Source organism: Hyaena hyaena, unplaced genomic scaffold, assembly GCF_003009895.1.
Source record: "Hyaena hyaena isolate Hyena2069 unplaced genomic scaffold, ASM300989v1 scaffold_34, whole genome shotgun sequence".
Classification (NCBI taxonomy): domain Eukaryota; kingdom Metazoa; phylum Chordata; class Mammalia; order Carnivora; family Hyaenidae; genus Hyaena; species Hyaena hyaena.
In genome coordinates this window covers 438,274-465,818 of record NW_024080665.1, presented here as the reverse complement: position 1 = coordinate 465,818, position 27,545 = coordinate 438,274, and the positions used below count along the sequence as shown (strand labels likewise).

General features: G+C 49.8%; 1 protein-coding gene across 2 annotated transcripts in view; it reads right to left on the bottom strand.

Moving 5' to 3' along the window:
- SORL1 (sortilin related receptor 1) overlaps window positions 1–27,327 on the bottom strand; it is a 172,919-nt gene extending 145,592 nt beyond the window's left edge. For both annotated transcript variants that reach the window (XM_039228694.1, XM_039228695.1), the window contains exons 1-3: window positions 26,969–27,327; window positions 9,817–9,933; window positions 2,630–2,755 (exon numbers count right to left, since the gene is read on the bottom strand). In XM_039228694.1, the coding sequence (XP_039084625.1) occupies window positions 2,630–2,755; window positions 9,817–9,933; window positions 26,969–27,244 (519 nt within the window). In that variant the 5' untranslated portion in view covers window positions 27,245–27,327. The remainder of the gene's footprint in view (window positions 1–2,629; window positions 2,756–9,816; window positions 9,934–26,968) is intronic.
- Between the last annotated feature and the right edge of the window lie 218 nt (window positions 27,328–27,545).

The following is a 27,545-nucleotide window of genomic DNA, read 5'->3' as shown; positions in this document are numbered from 1 at the left end:
CCATCACGAAGTGAAACCACTGGCCCACAGCTGCCTGCTTACCCAGCACCTCCTCCCCCCCTTCACGGGCACACCCCCCCCCCCGACTTTCACATGGCCCTTGTGTGACATCGTCCCCTTTCCAGGCAGCTGCTAACGGTCATTTCAACCTTTTCAAACCACACTCCTTGACAGCACCCTAACATCATCACACACGGGATGTGCCTGGGCCCCGCACCCGCGTCTTGACAGCAAGACACCCACAGCCTGTGTGATTTTTCTCAGGAAGTGGTAGGTCTGGTGGAGTAATCTGCCTTCCCAGGGACAAAGGCAAAAGTAACAGAAGTAACGGGCACAACGAAAGTCACTGTTTCCTTTCTGAGAAGTCTGCGGAGGGGTAAACAGCTTCTCTGGGGAACCAGAAACTCAGCAGAGAGTGCTGTTGTTCCTCTGACCCACTCAGTCTGCTCCCGGCCCCGCCTCCACCTGTCACCAGGTTCCATCTCCCCACCAACCCCAAAGCCCATCCCTCTCTCCCCTGAGAAACCCAAGATGCACCACCTTCCAGGCAGGGGGGGCATCCAGGCTGTGGGCAGGCCCTGCCCTCCCTGCACCTCAGACTCCTTGACAACCATCCCTGGGGCTTTCTTCCTGCTCGCCCCAATGCCCAGGCCCCTGCCCTGCTCCTTCTTCAGACCAAAGGCTCAAAAGCTCCTCTCCCCCTACACCAAACCATCTCCGCAAGCCCTAAACATCGTCCTTCCTCTCTTCTGACTATTGAGATGTGCATGTGGGCCCGGTGGCTGCTCGCCACAACTCATGACAAGCAGGAAGGAAGTCAGACCCTACTTGCAGACATCTGTGCCCGTGTAGCAGGAGGTAAGGAGGGGGCAAGAGAGAGCCGAAAAGGAAGCTTCCATAGGCCACAAGCAATGAGAGTTAGCTCTGGGACAACATGTAAAAATCATGATAAGAGACAGGCACAACCTGACAAAGTGAGTAATCTAAGAGTTATTTGATTCTCAGAGGCAGGGGGCATACAGATCACTCTACAGGCAATGTGGCACAGCCAGCAAGCTGGGCCCTGGGGCAGGGTTCCTTGCCTCACAGGGGTCAAGAGCAAGGGGGGCAGTGGGGCCCATCCAACTGTGGGAGCTCCGAGGACAGGGCTACCTGACCAAGGGCAGGGGGAGGTGTAGTAAAAAGGGCTGGCAAACTTGTCAACACCTCTTCCTTGCTTTTTATTGCAGAGGGCGTTAGATAAGAGATGAGTTTGCTCCTAACAGCTGCTCTGCTTGAAGATTATTAGGCAGAGCGGACAGGAACCACTATGTACCGGTATTAGTTTTTAAAGAAAAAATTGTTCCTAGGGGCGCCTGGGTGGCTCAATCAATAAAGCATCTGACTTCAGCTCAGGTCATGATCTCGCAGTTTGTAAGCTGGAGCCCTGCATCGGGCTCTGTGCTGATAGCTCAGAGCCTAGAGCCTGCTTCGGATTCTGTGTCTCCCTCTTTCTCTGCTCCTCCACCGCCCCCCAAAAAATAAACATCAAAAAATTTTTTTAATTGTTTCTATACCCACTAGTAAATAGCTGCTTCTTGAAACCCAGGAGAGGTCCCACCTAAGGATCCGTGGCCTGGCCCCTTCCCCAGGGCCTGTCCACAATCCAGCAACTAAAAGGTTAATGCCTGGCCCAGCAGGGCAGACTTCAGGATCCAGTTCCCTCCAAACTGGGTCTGTTCATGCCAGTGGCTAAATATTTTGAAAAACAGGCCCCGCTAACAGACCACAGGCAATGGGAGAAGCCAGTGCTGGGGGTGGGTCAGGGGAATCTGGCCGGAGGACCCTATAGCAGCTACCCTTACCTCAGAGGTTTCTGAGCATCCTTAGAAGCAGTCTTACCTCTGGAAGGGAGCTAGGGCTCACCAGGGTGCGGAAGAAAGCAATCAGTTACAACGCTCTGAGCCAAAGCTCCCTAACCTTGCAGGCTGCCTGATTCCTGTCCTCCCCGCTGCTCTGGGACCCAGGGCAATCTCAAATCAATGCTCGCTCCAAATCGAATGTCTTCCCCCAGGTTCTACTGCAGAAACAAAGCCCCAGGCCAGCCAGCTGGGAAAACAAATCAGGAGGCACAGCAAATCTGCTGTCTTGGTTTTCTTTCCTATATTGGTGCAGCCTGGGGGGAGGGGTATAAGCACGCACTCACGGGTGTGCACGTGCATGCACACACACACAGGCACCGGTGATGCCGATGAAAGCAAGCTGGTTTGCAAGCACATGGGAAGCCCTGGATCACACACACTGGTGGAAGTCCCAGGAAGCCCAGGGAATGTGTTTGCCACCTGTGGGCTGGGCAGCTCATTGGTTGGCAGGTTTTCTGCACATGAGCCTGATGCTGTCTGTCTAGAAAGCCTGCCTTGCAGGTACCTGGCCTGCCTGGTTATGCACAGTTCCATCCTGACAGCCGTGTTCAGCCGTGTTCTGCCAGACACCCAGGTTAGCAGAAAAACAGTCAGTGCCAAGCTGTGAAAAGATGACGAGGAAGCCTTTCTCCCAGCACCCCCTCCCCCTCTTTAGCAGAGCAGTCGTTCTGGATGGAATCCAGCCCCAGGAAGTCAAGACAGGCACGGGCGGGACAGGGCTTCCTTACGCGCTTGTTGTCCGCCGGACTGTGGTAGAACTGGGCGATTACGGCTTCGCTGCTGTTTCCCACACCGAAGTTCAATTTCTCAGAAATTTTCTTGAATGATTTTCCATAGTCATAAGACACGTACACCTGGATTAGGGAGGAGGAGAGGATGAAGGAGAGAGAGCTAGTGAGAAACGCAGCAAAAAGACCACCACCTGTGAATGTCCCGCCCTGGATCCCGAACGTGGGGTCACGAAACGACAGAGGTGAAGAGATGATGCGCACAGGAGAAGGGGGGCACCCCTCCGTCCACCCCTCGATCACATGGAGGTTGACAGCACGGGAATGACCGCTACACAGGCTCCTTTCCGTGGCCAAGACACGCCCCTGAAGGGAGAGGCTCGCGGATGGCGACGAGGCTGACCTCTTCCCCACGGCTGGGTTAAGTGTTTAACAAATTACATCTAGAGGCAGACAGAATGTGGTTGTTTGAGGCCGCAGGGCGGGGGCGGGGAGACTGGGAACTTGTTTTGCCATCTGTTGAAATGTCCCCAAAAGGTAATCTAATCCTTCAACCCTCTGCTGGAAAGTTCTGTTCCTACAGAACCACAGAAGATGAAAGGCAAAAAACCCTCGCAGGCCTCCACAGAGGAGCCCCAGAGATGAGAAAGAAAGCACTGAGTTATTAAATATGCACAGAGGTTAAATACATAGGCACCAGATCCCTGGCCCAGCGCTCACACTTGCTAATGCTACAGCTCGGAAACCAGCCACAGGAGCCGGGTGCATGCCAGCGGTATTTATTCTTCCCCTGCTTCCGGGTCTCTGGCTACCCAGTGACCACAGTGATAAATGACTGTCATTCGTTCTGTGCTCATGAGGTGCCAGGTCCCATACCACCCTCTCCACGTGAAAGGCCTCGGATACTCTTACCACAGCCCTGCGTGGCAAACATGATTATTAAAATCACTTTCCGGATAAGGCAGCGGAGGCTTACCTGATTAGCCCCCTGCCAAAGTCACAGAGAAAGTAAGTAGCAGCATGGAATTGTGATCCAGGCTGCCTGCCTCCAAAGACAGAAACCCCAAAGCCTTACACCTGGGGTCATGGATGGCAGAGGAGGAGCCGTCAGGTACTTTGCATCTACACTTACCACCTAGGCAATGTGAAATTAACATAATCAGAGGATTAAACACAAGACTGATTGATAAACACAATATTAAGAGTACTTAGTGAGAACTGGGGTAAGCACTCAAGAAAAAGGACAGGTGCATTCCAACGAGGACAGGAAGCACTGGACTAATCTCATAAAGGGTATGGCCACCAATACCCGCTGATGCAACAGCAAACACGTTTCAAGGATTTCACAGGAGGCAAGGACTGTGCTGGGCACCAGATCTACAAAGACACGTCCTTTACACACAATGTAAGCATTCAAATGTTTGCAAACAATAACCCATGGAAACAGTGAAGGAATGGAGAGCGCACACAGGGTGTTCATATTATATGTATGTCAAGGTTAGAGGAGCACAGATAGAGCCTGTGCCAATATCTGGGCCCCCGTGGAAGAAACCCTATTAGGAACACTCATGTTTTCACACAGCATGTGCTCCTAACTACCAAGCGGTAAGGGGCGGCCATAAAAACAGCTTCAGAAATGCAGCAGGTTGAGAAGGTCACAGATAATTTGAGTGGGTAAAAAGATAAAGTGGTTTTTTCTCACTCTCATTCTCCTGGCCCACAACGGACATTGAGACTCCCTGTTAGGTTCCCATGTCACATGTAGTAAACTAATGGCTTCTCAAAAAGGGAACTCGGCCCCCTCCAGCTCCAACATCCCCAAAATGGATAATCCTCTAGGAGTTACCTCCTCAGAAGCACATGTGATAATAAGTCATTACCAGGGTAGCATTTTTCAGTACATGATACTCTTCGATATAAATTTTGACTCATCTTTAAAAATTCTGTTGGGTTAGCCTCACCTTTGCCTGCCTCGGCAATCCTGGAACATCACAGGTACTCAGAAAAGATGTCTCAAATTAGTAAGTATCATTATACCACAGAGCGAAGTAAATGAATGGATCCCGTAAATGAATAAAAGAGAATGACAGGAACGAATCAGTGAGTGAATGGAGAATTATCTCCATTTAAGAGATAACAAAAACTAAGACTCAGAGAACTTAATGACCAGCCCAAGGTCGTAACAGCTATAAGTGACCAAACGTAATGGGTTCCCCAGTCCCGGGTCCAGTTGTCTTTCCACAATGTAAGGGACCCTTCTAAGAGAACGTTCTCTTCTACATACTTACGTTGCTCTGTTAAAGGGGAAGAGCATACACTTAATCTTCAGGCTGGACAGAAGGAGTGCAAGAGAAGGGATAAAACACCAACTTTAACAAAATACAGGTCCTTCCTAAGATTCTCAGCCACACCTTTGCCATGTCATACTCAGAAGTACAACAGCCTTCACTACGAAAAAGCTCTTTCTTAATACACACCTGCAAACAAGCCCCATCTCTTTAGGACTTAAACTTCTTAGAAGTTAAGAGTAAGTATGTGAGGGTCCATCCTACACTTCCAGGCTCTAGTAAAGGACTTCCTTTCCTTTTCCAGGTTGAACAATCCCAACACGATCTTTTTATCCTGTCCTCATAATTCTTTCTTTTTTTAATTTTTAATGTTTATTTATTTTTGAGAGACAGAGAGAGTGAGCGTGGGAAAGGGACAGAAAGAGAGGGAAACACAGAATTCAAAGAAGGCTCCAGGCTCTGAGCTGTCAGTACAGAGCCTGATGCGGGGCTCCAACTCACAAACCGTGAGATGTGACCTGAGCCAAAGTCGGACGCCTAACCGGCTGAGCCATGCAGGTGCCTCAATCTCATCCTCAAAATTCTTATTTCTATTGCATTAACCTAAACACTAAGCTCCACAGAGCAAAGCCCAAGCTGAGGGCTGTGCACAGCTACCTACCCTCTCCCCAGTGAAAGGTACAGAAAATGCCTCTGTCAGCACATAGGTAACACCAAGAAAGCTGAAGGCCTCCTGGCCTCCACACTGCGTCCCCAGTGGTACATTCTGGTGCAGTCCTGTCCCCACGTGGTACCCTGCGCACTAGGATCTCCAGGCAAATCTGGGCAAACACACTCATCTTGTGGGTCTACGACATGTTCTTTCTCCAAGCACAGCTTTCCACACTGATTGGTCCCCTCTGACTTCTCTAAGGCACTGCTCCCTTAAGCACAGAATACAACGTGGGGTCCCTGGGGGGCTCAGTCCGCTAAGTGTAGGACTTTAGCTCATGATCTCACAGTCCATGAGTTCAAGCGGCACTGTGAGTCTCTGTCTCTCTCTCTGCCCCTCCCCAACTTGTACACATTGTCTCTCTCTCAAAATAATAAATTTTTAAAAAAAATAATGAAGACTAGAATACAACAGGAAGAGCCACTAACCTGCCGGAGTAGCCAGTCAGATCACGGTCTCACCTACAAAAACACTCCTTCCACGTGACTGGTTTTAAATCCCTTCCCCTGTACTTCACAACAGTGTAATAGTAACGAGAAACCAGAAGAGCAAGGCAGGGAAGAGGCAGAAGGGACAGGGGTCACAAGGAGGAAGGGAAGAAGGATTGACATGTACAGAAAACATCTCCAAACCTGGCCCTGGTCTGAGTCCTATACCCCACTTGCTTCTCAAACAGTAATATGCCTACAAATCACCCAGCAAGAGAAAGGTCCAAAGGCAGACTCTGATTCAAGAGGTCTGGAGGAAAACCTGAGATGCTGCCTTTCTAACCAGCTCCCAGAAAATACCCCTGGCTGGGGCCCCTTGGTGGCTCAGTCGGTTAAGCGTCTGACTTTGGCTCAGGTCATGATCTCACATGAGTTCAAGCCCTGCATTGGGCACTCTACTGACAGTTCAGAGCCTGGAGTCGGCTTCGGATTCTGTGTCTCCCTCTCTCTCTGCCCCTCCCCCACTCATGCTCAGTCTCTCTGGCAATACATAAACATTAAAAAAATTATTTTTTAAAGACAATACCCCTGGATGCTGCTCCACAGACCACACTTTGGGGAGCAAGCACTATCTCATTGACAGATGAAAAGACCAAGAGAAGGTTAATGACTTGGTTCAAGGTCAGATTGCTAACGAATGGCAGAGCCAGGATCCCAACCCAGGTGGGCTGATTTCGGAGCCAGAGCTCAGCAAGGCCCCAGCCCCACGGGCTACCAAGTTCTGCCCTGTGACCGAGCTAGCAAGTACCCGCCCTGCTCCTCGGACAATGCTGGGGGACACTGATCGTGTCACACTACTCTGGGCACAAGGGCTCAGAGTCCTACCCTTCCCGAAACCTTCCCTGGTGGATTCTGCTTTTCTGCCAGACACGATCTCTGGAGAGTTCTTCTCCCAATTATGTTGCACCTGAGTACGTCATAAACCATGTCAGGACGGGGCAGAAACAAAGGGGTGAGAAGAATGAACAGAAACAACACCTATTGTTTCCTTCCATCGACCAGACTTCTCAAAGAAAAAGACAGCACCCAGCTCCATTCTTCATGGAACTTGCTACAAGTTCATCAGGACAGTATTCTTTTTTTTTTTTTTTTTCTGTTTTAAAGCAAACCTTGTGGGATTTCAGTTTTGAGATCCATCCCTTTTTTATATACTGAATATGCAGGACGTGGCTGTTCTCCAACACACTCACCCAGCCCCTCACTTAGGTGCCTCTATCCCTCCTGCCCTGCTGACGGGGGCCTTACAAACCGTGTTTCCAGCATTCTTCGAAGAAAGTCTGGCTTGTTACTACTCTGGCACCACCGACTTCAGGCTCTGAGTCCTAATTTATTTTTGGGTTAACTTTTCACATCAGAACATCTCTCTTTCAGCTGCCAAGTCTGCAACGTAGCCCGTGTGCAGACAGAGGAAATCTCTACCACTCCTATTTATTATCTCCAAGCATTGCATTCTTTTCCATTGAATCTTATCATGCATTTCATTACAGATGAGTTTATCACTTCAACTGTGCAATGGCTTCTTGGGAAGATACACCCAAGTATTCAGAGTGAGAACCCAGGTTTGGGCAGACGTGGGCTAACTAGCCTTCCTGGTTTACCTCAGGCTCAGAAGGCTCCCAGATGTGGGGCTTTGAGGGCTAAAGGACAGACAGGTTGGCCACGCAGGCAACATAACACTTTCACACAGCGAGCGTGTGATCGGGTCTCCTTAGCCACCTGAGTGACCTCATACAGGACACTTAATGTCTCCAGGCTCCTGTCTGTCCAGCCAAGCCATAAATCAATGGCTAAGGGCTTTTACCTATCTCACAAAAAAATATTACCTAGATAAAGCATGTTTTTAATGTATAAAAAACCCTAAGGAGGGGCACCTGGGCAGCTCAGCTGATTAAGTGTCCGCCTTCAGCTCAGGTCATGATCTCACGGTTCATGAGTTCGAGCCCTGCATCAGGCTCTGTGCTGACAGCTCAGAGACTGAAGCCTGCTTCAGATTCTGTCTTTCTCTCTTCAGATTCTGTCTCTCTCTCTCTCTCTCTCTGCCTCCCCCACTTGCACTCTCTCTCGGTCTCTCAAAAATGAATAAATGTTAAAAAAATAATTATTTTAAACCCTAAGGAGGATTTCTCAACACAGTAGGGCAGAGCTGTTTCCAGTTTTCCCACGTTCAGGAAGAGGAAAAGGCCCTGCCTTTGGTGACTGATGCCACCACAGCCTGAACCTGGGGACAAAGAAACACAGTGTCGAGCTTTGTTCCCTGCGCCCCCCTTGGCCAGAAGAAATCTTCTGCTGAATTTGCGTATGTTCGCAGGTGTCTGTGGGCCTCATAGACCGACGGCATCCATATGCTGCCGTGTGTGTTTGCAAACCCTGATTACAGTGATAAAGGGGCCAAAGCCACTGTCCCCAAATAAGTCTAGCCATCCTCCAGAGCACTACAGCCAGCCTGGTTGTCAGTACACTGGTTTCCCATCCAACCCTGGGCAAAGTGATGCATCCCAGCCCTTCCACTGCCCTCCCCGTCCATGGCTGCCTCACTTGAACCCACCAGAAAACAGTCCCACTGCTTCCCCCAGGCACCTACCTCGGAGCACATCTGACCTAGACAGCGGATACACAGACAGGGACCTCACAGAGACCAAATCTCTATGTAAGAATTACAAGCGCATCCTTCAGGCTGATGGGACAGTGCTAGCAAATTCAGCAGAAGGTTTCTTCTGGCCAAGGGGGCGCAGGGAACAAGGCTTGACACTGTGTTTCTTTGTCCCCAGGTTCAGGCTGTGGTGGCATCAGTCACCAAAGGCAGGGCCTTTTCCTCTTCCCGCACGTGCGAAAACTAGAGCAGGGGCCGCACTCCTGTGATCCTCATACACGTTGTACTTGACCCATCCAAGTATTTGTGAAAACCATACATTAGCTGAGTAAGACATAGCAGTTTTCACAGAAAAACCCAGCTCTCTGAGCTTCTCTTGGAGTCAGATCTGGCAACGCCGGGCACTCCGCAGCAACCACAACTGAGACCGATGATGGCAGGCCCCTCGGAAGCATCAAAATCCCTTCTACTTCCTCCCGTCTCTCGGACACAGAGACCAAGGATCAATCACCATGTTCAAATTAACAGACAGGGGGAATGTGTCTTGAGCCTGTATCTCTACCAAAGTGGGAAAACGACCCATATGGTACCAGAAGGCCACGCACGTCAAGAATGATGCAAGAGTCCTTTTTTCTCAGTGGAGATACGAGTGTTGTACACGTGGAAGCCACCCACCTGGTCTCTCATGGGCCTCTGAGTCTGTGACCCCTGGTCTCACACCTTCAAAGCACCTGAATGATTAAATGCTACAGAAAGCCAACTGTGGAAATAAGAACACAAGTGCACTGGATTCACCAGCTCACCCAATGGGGAGGGGTTCCCTCAGGCTCCAGCATTTTGTGGAATGGACACAATGGTCCAGATCGTACCCTGTCACTTCACAAAAGTGATCACACGTCCCGTGGATCCCACTGCAAAAGTGACCACACCGCCCTCCATTCGACAAACAAGGCGGTTATTTAGTATTTTCTAGGGCCTCTCCCCTGTTGTAAAATGTATCCCCCATCCCTCCAATTACCCACTATTTTTTCCGGCACGATAACCCCACCAGACTCTGAAAGGGCATGCCGGTGGCCCAGAGGAGTGCACAGAGCAACACCAATACTTACATCACTGCTCCGGGGCCTCGCCAAGGCCAGGCTGTCCCGGGCCAAGGCCACGATCACGTTGCTTTTCTCTCCAGCCCAGTGCACCACCATCTGATTGTGGGAGTCGTTCAGGCTAACCTGAAAGAGGTCAAACCAACAAAGGAATTAGGACTCATGAGAAGCGAGGGCCATAACGTTCTGAAGCCAGACTCTCCTTCTTTGTCGCTCAGAAATAGCTAAGAGTCTCGGATCTGGAACACTGGGCCAGGGCGGCCTATTTTTCCACCAATGCAAATGCCACCAGACACAACTTCCCCAGAAAGAAACATGGATTCCTTGCTATTTTAGATATAAATGGATGTCAAAAAAAAAAAGAATCTTTTCAGGCTCTCTCTGGCATCACCAATGACTTCATTTATTCTTGTCTTCTGCATAATCAATCTCTGGTTACTTTCATCCCCAACCCACACACAGAACATGCACTCCTAAGGCTTAAAACCAAAACACTGGAGGGGCGACTGGGTAGCTCAGTCAGTTCAGTGTCCAACTGCGGATCAGGTCAGGATCTTGTGGTTTGTGGGTTCGAGCCCCATGTCAGGCTCTGTGCTAACAGCTCGGAGGCTGGAGCATGCTTCAGATTCTGTGTCTCCCTCTCTGTCTACCCTTCCCCCACTCATGCTCTGTCTCTCTGTCTCTCAAAAATAAACATACATTAAAAAATTAAAAATACTAAAACTAAAACACTGGAACAGCTTCCTCGTTCAGAGACATCGGTCAGGCCAGAAAGATCACATGCTCTCAAATGTCTGGGCAAACTGGTACTCCAGCTGGCTGCTCATCCTTAGCACCTAACAAGAGGGACATGAGAAAAACATCAGGATACAGTTTTGTTTAATTAGTTTTGAAGCGTCCCACGTGAGGAAGTCTTTTCTAGGACTCCCCAGAAATGACCTTTGGATTATGGCTAGCAGTAGGTCCCAGACTCGTAAAATGAAAATAAATCAGAAAAGCCAACAGACGATTAGTTGGCCAACTCTGTTTTGCCTGGTAAGAGCGTTAACAAAAACAATCACTGTGTCAGAGCCTGACTTGCTGTTCTCTGAACCGGTTTCCTCTGCTTCCTGAGGACACCGCAGGCTCTTTCCCAGGCTGCCTTGCAGTAGGGGGTTGTCTGGGATTGACGAAAGGTGGTCAGTGCCACTAGCCCCAGCCCCCTCCCGGCCCCCTCTGCTTCTTCTCCATCTGCAGGCTCCATTCGGGACTCTGGAGTCCCAAAGGAGAGTTGAACCACAAGCAGGAAGGCACGCACACCCCTGAGGAGAAAGCCCTCTACTAATGAGTCACACTCGTTTTGAACTCCTCACAGTTGGGCGATACACTGACACCACTGAGCTCTGGGACTCCTCCATTAGGCAGCCAGACCTCTTTTTAATTTTTTTAATGCTTACTTATCTTTGAAGGAGAGAAACAGAGCGTGAGTGGGAGAGGGACAGAGAAAGAAGGAGACTCAGAATCCAAAGCAGGCTCCAGGCTCTGAGCTGTCAGCACAGAGCCGGACGCGGGGCTCAAACCCACAAACAGTGAGATCATGACCTGAGCTGACATTGGATACTTAACCAGCTAAGCCACCCAGGTGCCCCTGCAGCTACCCCTCTTAAGCAATAGGACCGCCATCTACAATCACTGTCATTTTTTAAAGAAAGGACAGTTTCACACCAAACACCGAGTAAAGACCTATATCTCAAAACAAAGCTCTGCTTTATGAAAAACCAACTACATTACTTTCCTTTGTCCTACTTCACCTGACACTGATGGATGGTTCAAGGGCTGGTATCCCACAACGCCAGAGCTAACGTCTCGCCCACCCTGTGTGAAGAGCAAACCGAGGATCGTACTAACAGGCTGTAAGCTCGTGTTCATGGTCAGAATCGGGGCAATGACGCCCTCTGCCCCCCCAAGTCAGGAGCGTGCACGCTCCCTCTTGTTGAGCAGTGTCTGGGAGAAGCTTCTCGCTTCTCTCGCCTCGGTTGTCTTGGGCACGTGTACAGGAAATCAAGCTCCTGGGCTCTGGGTAGACGGGGCACAGCCTCACCTACATACACACCCTACCACCCTCACCCCTCTGGTTGATGCAAAGTTCAAGTCTGAGCTGCTGCTGTGCCCTCTGAGCTGTCCTGCTAACAAGGTTCTGCAGTAGATCACCCTCCCCCCTCACACCTCCTTTCTCCTTTCTGTTCCCCACCCCACCACTGCCCTAACTTGCCCCCCACCCCCTCCTTGAGGTGTTCCCAGATGTCACAGGGGAGACAGGAAACACCAGTGCCACAAACCCAGCAGACAAGATGACAAAGGAGCTAATCCTTAAGCCACTCTGCTTTGGCTCTTAAGCGCCTGCATCTAATTTGATCAGGGTCCAGGTGCTTTGGGAGAATATCTGAAATGAGACTTCTTGAAAGAAGAAAAGACCTTTGGCAGTTTTCAGGAAAATGTGTCATTCCAAAATGTCCCTTCCCCTTGCCAGGGATAAGTCCAAGTGAACATCAAGAGAGAAGGACAAACAGAAGAAAGAAGTAAATCAGTTAACCCAGAATGCTATAGGGAAAAAGCAGCTAAGATTGGAATTTCCACCAGCAACTCATGCCTTACTTCCAGCCTTCTCATTCCCCTACCTCGCCCCTTCCAGCTCATGCCTCTGGGAAGAATCTAGAAGCATCTACAGATCAGAAGCCCACTAGCACAGGTGCCTTGGGAATTCAGGCTAAAGCTCTTTCCCCTCCAAAAACATTCCCACCCTTAGAAACAGAGGAGAATAAGCACAGAATGTATGCAAATATCAACACAATAAAGGATTTGGAATCTAGAGGAAATCACCCAAGTTCTCATGGTCTGGGATGAAGAAGCCCATCATGATTTCACTCGGACAACCTCAGCACAGTCCCCTGCGGCAGGTGACAAATCACACTGGGAACAGTTGGCAAAGCCTTTAGTGAGGAGAGTTGGAAAGAGGACTCAATGCTCCTTGCTGAAGTCCTTCTACTCAGAGGACAGGAGATTTATGAGGACCCTCCACCAATCCTAACAGAGGTGAAGGGGTGAGAGTGGCGCAAAGGACAAGCACCACAATGTGCAAGGGCTTTCTTACAAAGAAAGCCAAAGACGAGCCTGGTGAAACACCTTAAAAAAAAAAAAAAAAAAAGACTTGATAAATGAGACACAGTTAATTGGAGCTGCAAAAGCAGCAGGGAGGGGCCGCGGCAGACAAAAATGGCATGGCAGAGAAATCTCTGCACACAGAAACAGCATCTGGGAGGTGCATCAGGGCCCCCGCCAGGCAGGTTGTTCATGGCCCAGAGGTCACCTGATCAGGGGCTCCCAAACCCAGCATATAGAATCACCCCACACTCTCAGATTCAGATCCCCTGACTGGGGCCCAGGAATTCTTATTTTTAAAAGACATGCTCCAGGTGTCCATAATGCAGCTTCTTTGGGGAGCAATGAATCTAGTCCACTTCCCTTCCTACGGCCAGTACCTGGGACCTAACTAGCGCTAACTGGAAAACTCATGCTTCAGAGTGAGTGGCTGGGTGGCCCAGTCGCTTGAGCGTCTGGTTGTGATTTCACGGTTCACGGGTTCGAGCCCCACATCGGGCTCACTGCTGTCAGCACAGAGTGGGCTTTGGATCCTCTGCCCCCAGCTCTCTCTCTGCCCCTCCCCTGCTCGTGCTCATGCATGCATGCATTCTCTCTCTCTCTCTCTCAAAAATGTATAAACATTGAAAAAACAAAAAGACACTCTTTACAGGGAGGCTGTCTTTGGGGGTCTGGAGTCGTTAAAACTCTATGATCCGATACAAGACACAACATGGGATAAACCCCAAAAAGCACTATACTACTGGAAGCAGCCAGACACAAAAGGTCACACATGGCATGATTCCATTTACATGAACTATGCAGAATGAGTAAATTCATACAGACAGATAGTAGACTGCTGGTTGCCAGGGGCTGAGGGGAAAGGGAAATAGAAAGTAACCATGTACCAGGTAAGGGGTTCTAATTTTGTTTAGAGCGATGGAAATGGTTTGCGACTAGATAGGGGTGGTGGCCACACAACACTGTCAATGTCCTACACGCCACTAAATCGTCCAATTTAAAATGGGTAATTTAGGAGTACCTGGGTGGCTCAGTCGGTTAAGTGTCCGACTTCAGCTCAGGTCATGATCTCACGGTCTGTGGGTTCGAGGCCTGCTTCGGGCTCTGTGCTGGCAGCTCAGAGTCTGGAGCCTGCTTCTGATTCTGTATCTCCCACTCTCTCTCTCTCTCTCTGTCCCTTTCCTGGTCACTCTCTGTCTCATTCTGTCTCTCAAAAATAAATGTAAAAAAAAAATTTTTTTTTAAATAAAATAAAATGGTTAATTCTGGGACACCTGGGTGGCTCAGTAGGTTAAGCATCCAACTTTGGCTCAGGTCATGATCTCACAGTCCGTGGGTTTGAGTCCTGCATCAGGCTCTGTGCTGACAGCTTAGAGCCTAGAGCCTGCTTCGGATTCTGTGTCTCCCTCTCTCTCTGCCTCTCTGCCCCCTCCTCAAAATTACATAAACATTTTTAAAAAATTTTAAATAAAAAAAATGAATGTTAAAAAAATTAAAAATAAAATGGTTAATTTTATGTGAATTTCACCTCAATAATTTTTTTAATGTTTTTACTTATTCTTGAGAGAGAGAAAGAGAGACAGAAAGAGATGGACAGAAAGCGAGCAGGGAAGGGGCAGAGAGAGAGGAAGACACAGAATTCGAAGCAGGCTCCAGGCTCTGAGCTGTCAGCACAGAGCCCGACACGGGACTTGAACTCACAAACCGCTAGATCATGACCTGAGCCAAAGTCAGATGCTTCACTGACTGAGCCACCCACGCTCCCCCATCTCAATAATTTTTTTGTTAAGCCCGTTATCTGTGATCTGTAACGAGCACCATACTTTCCAAATTGCTGCTCTACTACCTAGAGCATTAAGAAACGCTTCCTTCAACTCATCTCGCTCTTTCCTGGTACCAAAACATGGAGCCAGAATGAGTCATAGAGGCAGCAGGCTGAGGAGTAGGTCTCTGGCCAAAGCAATCCTTCAAAGGGCCGTCAGCGACATCCCCACGGGCCTCCCGGTCCCTGTTCCCAGATCCCCTGTCCCCTGCTGGAGAATCTGCCAAGAGCCCTAGCCTAGTACCCACTTCCGGCTCTCAACAAGCCTCAGGACCCCCGTCCCCGCACACCTTGGTCTCAGCCACCCCCATGTCATCCCTCAGCCCCCTCCCCCCGCCCCAGCACACCCTGGCCGATCCAAAGAGGTTAAATGATTTGCCTCATTATTCAGAGTGGGGGAAAAAAAAGAATCTGCCGCCACCCCAGCCCCAAGCTCTGGGTTGTTATAAATAGAAAAGAGGACAAATAAATTGCTTGTTGTACAGAAGCCCTGATGGCTCAGGCCTTCACTTACTGACGAAGGCACTGGGGCCTGCTAGATGCCAGGCACTCTTGGAGGCTCGTAAATGATTTCTTCCCCCGTCAAGGGTATACAGAGCCCTTTGGGGGGGGCGGGGGGGGAAGATCAGTGTTGCAAGTCTGACTGGTGATAAGACCCATCAAAATCTGTGTACTCACTGAAGCTCATACAGGAGGATGGGGGCCGTTAGTGGAACAAGCCCCACATCATCTCCTTTCATTTCTTCTGCCATCGCCCTGCTCAGAGTGGTCAAAGTCAAAGGCTGGGATGGCCTAGACAGCCCCGCAGCCTGTGGTCCTCACCACTCCCACGCAGCTTCCTTCCAGCTCACAGGAGGACAAACAAGGCGGTCTGGTTCGTTCCTCCGCCTCACTAGCAATGAAATACAAGGAAGCGTTTTTTAAATTCTACAATGAGGTATAAAGCAGGTACCCTGTCCTTCAGTTTCAAGGGCAGGCAGCTGCTAAATCCCCTGAACTGCGGGACGGGCCTGAGGAAACCAAAGACGAACTCCGGAGGCCCAGGAATAACCAGGTTTGCTCGAGCCATCCATTTGCATGACCTCAATGCTAGGTAAGCAAATGGCCCCTCCGAGTCCCCTTTCAGGACAGCATCCTCACTATATTTAGCAAAGCCATTATCCTCCCTGGGCGCTCCACCTCAGAAGGAGAGCTACAATCTAGTTTAAGAACTCCCCGCAGACAGCCCCTGCTCAGCTCACACATCTGACTTCTCTGTTTGCTCAAGACGCTTCACCCACAGAACTCATTAACTACTCTGCTGATAAATTCAGGCTGCCCATTTGACAGATGGGCAAACAAAGAGAGAATGACCCTGGGCGAAAAAATGCAGCACTTCACTACCATGTCCTGAACAGGGGTCACGAGCTCACTCTAGAAAAGAGGTAGGTAGGTCAAGAGGTAGATATCTTTTGCCCTCCCTCTACCAAAAGGGTGATGATCATATTTTCAATGACTTACAATACCAGTTCAGAAAGATTGACCTGTATTTCTGACTGATCCTTGGCTAGTGGAATCTATCCACCACTGACCTCCAGATGTGGCACCCCCTCCTGGTGAACCCTACTTTGTCATCTAGCAAATAGCATCTCTGCTATTCCAGGAAGGCTCCCTGTCAAAAAGAACCTGTGAGGGGCACCTGGGTTGCTCAGCCCATTGGCCTCCAACACTTGATTTCAGCTTAGGTCCTTGGATGGAGCCCTGCGTTGGGCTCCACACTGAGCATGGAACCTAGTTAAGATTCTCTCCCTCTTTCTCTGTACCCCTCCCCTGCTCTAATTAATTAATTAATTAAAATTTCTAAGAACTTGTAAAGAAAATCTGTCATGAAAATAATCACCCCCTAATTTACCAGGTGGTAAGAAAAAGAAGAAAATATCAAGCCAGAAGGAACCTCAGAGAACATCTAAACCAACTTGCACATTCTACACGAGGTGAACTTCACAGACAGTGAGAGGTGCTATTCCACAGGCCCCCAGAGCAGGGCGTTACAGCTGGAGACGACAGCAAGCCTGCTCGCCAGCACTGACTGGCTACTGAGCCTATGAGCCCCTGAGCCAAGGCTAGCCTCCAGAGGCTTCATCTATGGACCCAAGTCATTTCCAAGAGCTCTTCAGGATGGCTCTCCAACATGTACTTTCCTGGCCCTGCCTCTTTGTTTCGCCAGCTTCACCATAAACAGCCCTTCACCTCGTTCATTCATAAAGATTTATTGAACACTTAGACTATACAGCAGGCACCATGCTAGGTGTCAGGAAACAGAGGACTTCCGAGGGCGGGGCATAACCTCGTGTCCAGGAGAGGATGTGAGTGCCCGAAAGACGTGACTTACCGCGGGTCCCACAAGGATGGAGAGAGAGAGAACTTAGGCAAAACGGGATGGAGGAGAAAGATCCACATCAGGGGTGGAGGGGAGAGCAGAGCAAAAGCGAGGAACGACAAGGGACACGAGAATTGTCACATTTGAAAAGCTGAAAGAAAATGTAAGTAGGAGAGCCAAGGGGAGGGTAGAATTATGTGAATTTCTGGGTTTTACAGGAGAAAAAGAGAGTTCACAGCAAACAGGCTGTGGATCCCTGGCTGCGAGCGGAGCTTTCACTGGAGTATTTACAAGAGGCAAATGTGCCACAGTAAACTGCAGACAAGTCAGAGCTTGCGTTGGAGCCTTGGTCCTGACGATTTCATAGCTGCAAGATGTTTGGTGCGTCGCTATACCTTTGTGAGCCTTCAAATACCCATCTATGAAATGAGAAGAATTCTCATCTTCCTGATTTTATGGGGTGGTTAGAAACACCAAACAGAAAGAAAAAAAAAAGCAGCAAACAAGACGTTATCCATGAATCTATTTCCTAAACTTCAGAACGCCAAAACATTATTTCCTCTTGTCGCTAGTATGTTATTTATACCTAAATAAGCCATTCTTCACAAAATGGCTTCATATAAAAAATGAACATCAGCATCAGCATCACCAAGGTTGGAAACCCCGAGGCATCGGGCCAATGATTACATACATACAATGATGGAAACAAGTCACCCACTCCTGAACCTGGCTCAGAGCTCATTGCCAAGGGCAGCATTCAGGCAGCCTTCCTCACCTGGATGTGGGGTAACCCAAGCTCTGGTGCCTGAGGCTCCAGTGCAGAGGTGGCACGGACTTCTAGAACTTTCCTTGCCCCAAAGAAACCACATTAAAATCATGCATCAAGCTCTCGCCTTACCAGTGGCTCCTTTACCACACTGGGGAAGCTGAGAGAAGAGAACACATCCTACCCCAGGCTACCCCCGTGCTCGCAGGAGGGCAAGGCGCCCATGCAAACTCCCCTCCCCCCAGGCACCTCTCTGCTAGCCCAACACCCCCAGCTCAGCGGATCAGCCTTTCACCCCTGCCCAGGCCCACATCCCTCCTGAATCTGTCTCCCCCTAAAGATTTAAGGCCTCGTTTCTGCAGGAACCCTTCCATCACCACCAGCAGCCGCACACCTTGCCAAATTCAGCAAAACCCATGTGCACGGTCAACTGCAGGATTTTTTTTTTTTTAAAGTTCTCAGTAAGGGAACTTCAGGGGACTAAATAGATACAGATGAGGTAAGGCACAGGTGCACGGGCTCCCGTGATGCAAAGAATTGAGCACAGGTTTCAAACACTTCCCATCTCCCCAGAGTGTCGCTCCCAGAGTGTCAACAGCCGCTCACTGGCCTCCTCTCTGTCCCCACGCCCTTCTGTCAGCAGGTTCCTCTGCGGGGACCCTCAGGCAGGCCAGCACTGGCCTTTCTTCCCAGGTCCCCAGGGCAGACCTGCATGGAACTGCCATGCACGCATCCCCTGGGCTAATGAGAAGCAAGGTTCTCCACCATCTGGACGATGACCCCATACATGGCTCGTCTCAGAGGCACCCACTTCAGTGTCCACACGGACAGTCTCCAAACTAGCCTTTCACCCAAGCCTGCTTTGAAAATTTCTTTAATGTTTATTTTTGAGAGAGAGAGCATGTGAGAGGAGGAAGAGAGGGAGAGAGAGAGAGAGAGAGAGAGAGAGAAACACAGAATCCAAAGCACACTCCAGGCTCTGAACTGTCAGCAGAGAGTCTGATGCAGGGCTCGAACTCACAGACCGTGAGATCACGACCAGAGCCGAAGCCAGACGCTTAACCGACTGAGCCACCCAGGCGCCCCGACCCAAGGCTGCTTTGAACGCTGGCCCTCCCTGTTCAATTAGATCACCCAAGCTGTTCCCAATTTCTTCTGGGCACAGAGGTTTCCTAAGGGCTCAGAACTCCATCATGACACCACTCAGCTCCCCGGCCCGACAGAGTGAAATGGATCTCACCCCAGTACCAGCTAGCATCTTAAATTCCCAATTCTGGACCCACTCATTGGCTCAAACCCACATTTATGTTATGTAAGAATCACCCTAGCCATCCTCCCCCACACCCTGATCCATAGTTATCTGGGTAAAGAAGGTGTCTACTGAATAGATGAGTCTTTTCTCTAAAACACAGATGCAACATTACTTACTTTCTTCATTTACAAAAACCGCAGGGGGGAGGGAATAAATAATAAACAGCAAGTTGGCCCCCACATGGCACAAAGCGGCTATGATACAACTACATCTTTTTATTGCCCTTGTCTGCCATTCAGATTTGGGACATAATCACATCAGCCTGCCTTTCTGAGAATCCGTAGCTGTGTTTTTAATCTAATTCAGGGGCCTGGAGATAAATCATCCTGAAGGGTCCCGATTTTCCGAGCCAAGAGCTTGCAGTCCACAGGAATAGCAATGGCATGCTAAGGTAAGGGGCCAGCCAGGAAGGGGGGGGGGGCCGTGCAGTGATGAAGACCACACACCAGTGACGTTTGTCTTCGTGCCAGCCTGCAGGGTCGCAGCGATGAAAGACAGACCCGGCTACACGGGAGTAAGTCAGTAAGCACACAGGAAGCAGAGGGCAGGGGCGGGGAGGCCAGGGCCCCCCTGGAGAGGCGTTGTTTATGTCTTGCACTGCTCAATTGACACGCACGGTCTGCACCACTACCCCAGCAAAGCCCGGTATGAGGGAGCCAGGTGTGCAAGGCCACATCAGAAGTGAAGGCCCAGGGGTCAGCCTTCACGACCCAAGTGACTAATGCACAGAGGCCCCCCCTCTCAGCAGAACACCGCACCCCATGGCTGCTGAGGTTGCCCAGCCAGTACTGGGAAAAGCAGGCCTCTATCAATCCGTTAAAGCTAGGCCTTCTAAGGAGCACCTGGGTGGCTCAGTCAGTGAAGCATCCGACTTCGGCTCAGGTCATGATCTCGCAGTTCATGGGTTCAAGACCCGCATTGGGCTCTGTCCTGATAGCTCGGAGCCTGGAGCCTGCTTCACATCCTGTCTCTCTCTCTCTCTCTCTCTCTCTCTCTCTCTCCCTCGGCACCTCCCCAACTCATGCTTGCACTCTTTCAAAAATAAATAAAAACATTAAAAAAAATTTTTAAAGCTAGGCCTTCTAAAACAATGGCCAAGGGCCACATGTGGCCATTTCAACTTACATTTAAATTGACTAAAATTAGGTGAAAGAAAATACATTCAATTCTTTAGTCACACTGGCCACATTTCAAGTCTTCCACCGCCATATGTGCCAGTAGACATGCTGGACCACACAGATCCAGAATGTCTCCATCGCCGCAGAAAGAGCTATCGAAGAGCACTGTGATCAAAGACCTGCCGTGACGCCAGGCAGAAGGGTGTTCGGGCTCTTGGCTGGCAGCAGTGATAGGGTCATGGATGCCACCATTGTTATTAACAATGACCCAATGGCTAACAGAATGTTGTACTTATTTTTAACTCCCTGCTGCGGTCCTGATGGCTAGGAAGTCTTTGGGGACCCACCCCAAAACACACAAAGCATGCCTCACGGGACCCTCAAGACTTCAAGGTCTCACAATAACATAGGAGACAATCCAAATCTTGATGCTGATCCACCGCCGACCCTGCCTTCTCTGATTTATAGCATCATCAGCCACTTGAACGCTAGAAGGCTGCCCACCCACTCCTTCGAAGGCCCTAGGTCCACAGGTCGATAAACCAATAAATTAGGTCGAAATTAACTGTGGTTCATTTTAAACTGAGGGAAATTGATTTCTGCATCTACGTGGCTGGACTGAATATGCCATGTGCCAATGGATTCGGGTGTACCTAGAGAAAGCATAAAGAGCTTCTGGGCTCAACAAAGAGAATGCCTTACCCCAAACATCCCAGACCACTTAGGAAGAAATACTAGTCCTCGAATATTCAAACCAAAATGTAGCGAGCTCTCCTTCACTTCCATCACAACTAAATCTTCTTCAAAAATGGAGGAAAAGTTCATGTAATACCTCAGCCTGAATAGATTTCTGTGCAGTTGACTCTCAATTATCTGTATCTGAATGACTGTCGACAATTCTATCCGCCAAACTGGCTTCTCCTGAACCCATTTATGCCAGCCATTTCACAGATCAGCTACTCAAAGAATGCAAACTCATTTTAATATTCACCTAAGCAAAATTTAATCAGGAAGGTAAACCGGTGATTTAAATGAAAGGGCTAAAATAAATACAGAGCAAAGGTAAATAGGTTACTTTTTGGATTACTTCCTTTCCAGATTATTAGAACGTTCCTCTGTCCGTCCATTACAGTGGACAGCACACAACTGGCTCAATCTACCTCCAGCCCTGGGATTAAACAATGACAACACAAAGATGGCTGTCATCTCTAAGGAGGAACAGACCAAAATATGACAATGAAATGCCCTGACAACATCCTTCTTTGGCTGTGGGATATTAGTTACTGTGAGGATCTGCCTCCTGGATCCCAGGTCCCAAAGCAATTTATTAAACACACCACTGACTTTGTTTTGCAGAATATAAAGAAAATATTCTCAAAAAGAACATGAGCAAAACCAAGATCCATGATCTCTGTGTTCTGACGTTCTCATACCACGTGGGCTCTTCATCTCTAGGGGACGGCTCTCCGGCAGCTTGCCAAGAAACAAGGGCTACAGGGGCACCTGGGTGGCTCAGCCGGTTGAGTGCCAACTTTAGCTCAGGTCATGATCTTGTGGTCCATGGGTTCGAGCCCCCCGTGGGCTCTGTGCTGACAGCTCAGAGCCTGGAGCCTGGTTCAGATTCTGTGTGTCTCTCTCTCTCTCTGCTCCTCTCCAACTCATGCTCTCTCTCTCTCTCAAAAATGAATAAACATAAAAAAAGAAAGAAACAAACAAACAAACAAGGGCTACCATGATGCTCTCCTGGCCTGTGCATTGAGACTGCCTTTTCTTTCACTTGGCCTGGAGGAAAAGTGACAACCTACTTTACACTATGACACTGTACCTAAGTCCCTACCTTTTGATAGTCATATGCCATAAATACATTTTGGAGTAAGAGCGAATCTCATTATTCATGGTATCGGGAGCTATGGATAACAGAAAGCCACTGATACTGCAAGTTCCAAATTTTCTTTACATACATGCCACATATGTATATAGAATGTTTCCTGAAAGACATACAGAAAAAATGGAGGACAGTGGCTGCCAATTGAGAAGAGGCAGCACATAAATAGGGGATGCAAGAGGGAGGGAAATGTATTTCTCACTATATTCTTGCACAAATTGTATCTTCTAAACACGTATTACCCACTGAAGGCTAAAGTGGCTTTCCATTTTATCTGTTTACTTCTCCATCGCCTCACCCCTCCCCCTTCCCCTCTTCCTCCATTCCTTCCACCTCTCACAGCCTCCCCCTCACCAAGCCCCAAGATGTACAAACCCTTAATGAACTAAACGGTGGCCAGAGCCTAAGCAAAGAGCAGTGATGCCAAGTGGAACCAGGAAGTTTTTCAAGGTCACGTCCTTTACCGAACGAACCCAACACACCAGGCAACTCTTCACCTACATAGAAGCTGATATGAAACAACGAATGCTTTGCCTTCTCATCTTTTGGAAGCAAACAGGTCAAGCATCCTAACGTCAGAATCAACCAACCAATTCTTTCCCAAGCAAGTGTATCGTGTAAAAATCTACTCCAAAGAGATCTAAAGCCACAAGTACTCCACCCCCAAAGGAGGCTCTTTGTCCCAGGGCCTTGTGCTGTAACAGACACTTTATTTTCGGTCTCAAATCAGGACACTGAATACTCCCTGGCCTCTAAAAAAGCAGGAATTATGAAGAGAGAGCTCACTGGAAGGAAAATAAACCTGTAAATCCTGTTTGGCTTTGCGCTTCATTCCAAAGGATTTCTCCCCAAAACAATACCATTAGCAATACCATGATGGCCCTAAAAGGGAGGCTTCTGCACAACAGAATCCCAGCTATTTGTTCAAAATAACCCCCAGGGCACCATAGCAACATGGGGACTTCACTACCCTCACCACTGAGAGGGCCGACCCACTTTCTCTCTCCGTTTGTGGGCTTGCCATGGTCCTCCTCCCAAATACCTTTTCTGTGACTTGGATGTGCTTCCTACGCTCTGGGCTTCTCCTCTTCTAAGTGGGCAGTCTGTCCACAAATACTCATGAAGGGCCTCCCAAGTGCCAGTCACAGAGAAGAGAAAGGCTTGATCCGTGCCCTCAAGGAGCAAACTGGGAGATGAGACAAACAGGCAATTATAACACGAGGCATCCACAGCCATAACCAAGCTCCAAAGAACTCTTCCCACGGGAGCCTGGGAATGCTTGCGGTGTTCCTTGGATGCTGAAGAAGGGAACAGGGACTTTGTGAGCAAAGACAGGTGTGGGAGAAGACCATCTCAGAGGAAAAGCAAGGATGACGATACAAAGGCATGGGGCAGACGTAGAGTCTGGAAGAAACTCAGTGTGGCAAGAATGATGGTGTTCCCTTGCTTGGACTTGGAACCCTTTTTAGGCGGAGCTCAAACTTCTACACTCTGAACTTGGGACAGAAAAGTCCTAATTTCTGATGGCAACTTGTTTTCACTGCTGTTACCAGATCTTATTATTACAAACACGCCTGTAAGGAATCACAGCAGAAACCAGTCTCCCACGCTGGAGAACATGAGGATGAATATCATCACAATAATCATGACTAGTCTGCTCTGCAGGTGAGTGGAGCCAAAGAGAACCTGTAACACAGTGCTCTTTCTCAGCTGCAGGTTAGCCATCTCCCTGCAAAAGCTCTTCTGTTCCTGAAGCTGGCAGCCTCAACATCACCCCTACAGCATTTTTGGTCAGTTTCTGCTCCCATCCCCTAATCTGTGTTTCCAGGCATCCACTTAACCTCAGTCAAAGGTCAGAGGGCAAGAAGTTGCAGTGTCTGAGCACGCTGGCCCTTTATCCCTCCATCTCACATGCCCTCCCGTATCACACAACCTACTAACGCCCGGCCTTAGAGTCGTAGCCGCTTTATTGTGTATTTGCTCCTGTCCAGTACGGTTACACGCCTGTATTTGCATCTGCTAGATCTACCCCCTTAAACTGAAAACTTTCTGAGAGTAGGGATGAACAATGCCCCCACCCTCTTTCATTTGCATGTCCCGCCCTCTCTCATTTGCATGCCCATCTCCAGGGAAACATTGCAATTCCTTAGGTTTAAAAGTTAAAGGTGAGGGGAGAGGGGGAATGAAGTGAACTTGGCTCAGAGCTAGAAGCAGAATGGCCATATAATTTATAGTCCGCACCCTGACACTGGAGAATGAAGGCAGCGCTTTCATAACTGGCACCGACAACTTACAAACTAGGTCTGTCCCAGGGAAAAGAGAGGCAAATGGTCACCCTTGCTAGAAAAGTCATTCCTCTGGAGCTCCAAGAGGAGCATGCCAAACCCCTTCAGTCACTGACTCTGGTGCTTTCAGCCTGAAAGGGCTGTGCCAAACATGCTTGCGGCAGAGAGCCCAGTACCGGGAAGTTCTTCCTTCTATCTAACTCAGATCCTTAAACATTCAAGTGAATCCCACTTTTATTAACTAACCTCGGGCCTCAAAGAAGAGAAAACACTGCCCTGGGCCTTCACCCTTGGTAGGAATTTCTCATTAGGAGTTCACCGGCTAGCTCTCCATTCCTCACCTGAACCAAACTCCATCTGGTTAGCTCAGATATATAAAAGCCAAGGATTTGGGAGTCATTCCCAATGAGAACAGTTCATCTTTAATTTGCCCTAAATCCCAGGAGCCCTCACAAACCAAACCCAAGCAAGAAATGGCACCTGTATGCATACTTTTGAGACTAGGAAGCTCTTTTTTTTTTTAAATGTTTATTTATTTTTTGAGAGAGAAAAAGACACACACACACACACACACACACACACACACAGGGTGCGAGCGGGGGAGGAGCAGAGAAAGTGAGGAAGACACAGAATCTGAAACAGGCTCTAGGCACTGAGCTGTCAGCACAGAGCCCGAGGCGGGGTTCGAACTCATGAACCACAAGATCGTGACCTGAGCTGCGAAGTCCTATGCTTAACTGACTGAGCCATCCAGGCGCGCCCCCCCCCCCCCCCCGCCCTAGGAAGCTCTTTCTTCAGCCAAAACTATAGCTGCAAGGGGCATAAGCTCCAGAAAAAATGCACTCCCACTCCCAGCCCCCAGAGAGCTGATTCAAGACAGCAGAGCTGGGTGGCTGTTAAGACTCCATGAACAAGGCAGTCTCTCTTGCTTCCCCCACCCCCACCCAACATGGGGATGCTGCTGTCCCAGCTGAGAGCAAGGACCCTGCTGTCTTCTCCACATACAGAAAGAAGTTTCAGATGGTGGTGAAGAGTGGAAGAAGGTCAGGACCCACAAAAGAACCAAGCAGGCAGGCTCCAGCAGCCCTTGCCAGTACCAGTTACATGCCCCCTCGACACATGCTCTTTCCCGGAGCCTGATGGTTGATGGAAATCAGACGCTCCCACTCACCTGCCACCATCCCAGCCCCCTTTATAGCCGTATATTTTTTTATTTTAGAAAGGAGTTATTTAAGAAGACTTGAATAATGAGAGCGCAACTATTTGATCACCCAAAGGTCACTAGGACAATGCCAACAAAAAACGAAACAGCAGGCAACTCTGTCCCACGTGACCTTGGGCCAGTCCCTTCACCTTTCCCAGCTTGTTTCTTTATTGACAAAATGGCACAATCAGTGAGATGGTTTTTATAGGGTTCTTCCTGGCTCTAAGGGTTGAATATTTAACTCTATATATTTCCTGAAGAAATGACTAAAGGAAATCAGTGAAGAGAGGCAAAACTCAGACTCGTCTTTAACTTCTACTTTAAATGGGAACATTTTGACTCTAAAAATCATGCCATTTGCCATCTCCTCCGGTCCCACTCCCTCCCACCCCAACTGACCTTCCAATTTTGCCGATATCAATCTTAACCACAGGGCTGGGAGTCTCATGAGGCAAAGAACATGGTCAAATTAATTTTGCCAATGCTGATACTAACCCACAAACTCGGTTTGCTATTCCTAGCAGTAAGTCTGGCCATAAAAGTGAAATTCATGTTACTTATGATCTAATAAACCCATTGCCTGGATAGACATAAATCAGTTACTGAATAATAATGCCCACCAAATGCTTGCAGTCTCTCAAATCTCTAGGTGCCACGGGTTAATATCCCTGTCCAAAAATAAAGTCCGTATCTCCAAGGGGGAGGTGGAATAGATAGACCCTCCCCCCCCCCAGCAAACAACAAAATTCAGCCCTTACACAAACATTAACACAGACACACGCATGCACACCTCTTGCTCTGACCAGAGCAAGTCAGCTTTCAGGTTTGCTCATCTTAATTGTGGCGTAGAAACCCCCACCTCACCCCCGCCTGCTCTGGGCAAGTACGCTGCAACTGCAGGGTCCTCGCCTCCACTGCCAACAGACGGTATACACGAAAGGAAACCCCGTTTTCCATCCACACGTAAAACGAAGCTGCACCCTTCCTCTACCTGCTGGAAACTACGCCGGGGTGCACCCACCCTGGGGAACTATGCACAGCACCCCGCGAGTTCACCTGGAAGACGTTTGCTAAAATCGCCAGGAAGAAGGAAAGATCAATGCAATTCAAGTGCTGACGGTTGTACTCGTGCAAGGGGGGGGAAACACAAATGCAAGCCGGGAAGTCCCCAGCGGTGCCTGCACCTGGGAGGCGACCGCAGAGGATGGATGCCGGGATGAGGAAGCGCGGGGAGAGGAAAGAGCCGAGGAAGGCGCGTGGCCGGTCGCTCACCTGTCCGTACACCTTGATGGGCTCCTGCTGCGGGGAAGCGCTCCGTCTCCTCCGGAGCGGCTTCTCGTCCGCCCCCCGGGGCCCCTCGCGCGCCCACAGCCACAGCTCGCGCGGCTCGCCCTGCACCACGCGGAAGCCCCGGTCCTGGGGCAGGGGTGCGCGGCCGCCGTGCAGCGTCTGAGTCCACATCGCGCACAGAGCCCCGGGCGGCAGCAGCGCGACCAGGGTGAATAGGAAAGGGAGTCGCGACTCCCTCCTGCTGCTCCGTGTCGCCATGTTCGGGCGAACGCTGCCGCAGGTGGCGCCGCCGCCAGGAGAGAATGTGCAGCGCGAGGCCGGGACGGCGGCTGGGCCCGGGCCGCGCGCGCCGCTCCCGGGGCTCCAGGCCGCCCGCGCCGCTCGGGGCCGCCCCGCTGCGCCCGCCGCCGCCGCCGCCGCCGGGTCCCGCTCGGCTCGGCGCGGCGCCGTCACGTGTGCCGCTCGCCGCCGCGTCCCCTTCGCGCACTTTCTGCGCTCGGCGCCGCTCGGGCCCCTCCCCCGCGCGGGGATGGGGAAGTCAAGGCAGCGAGCGCCCGCA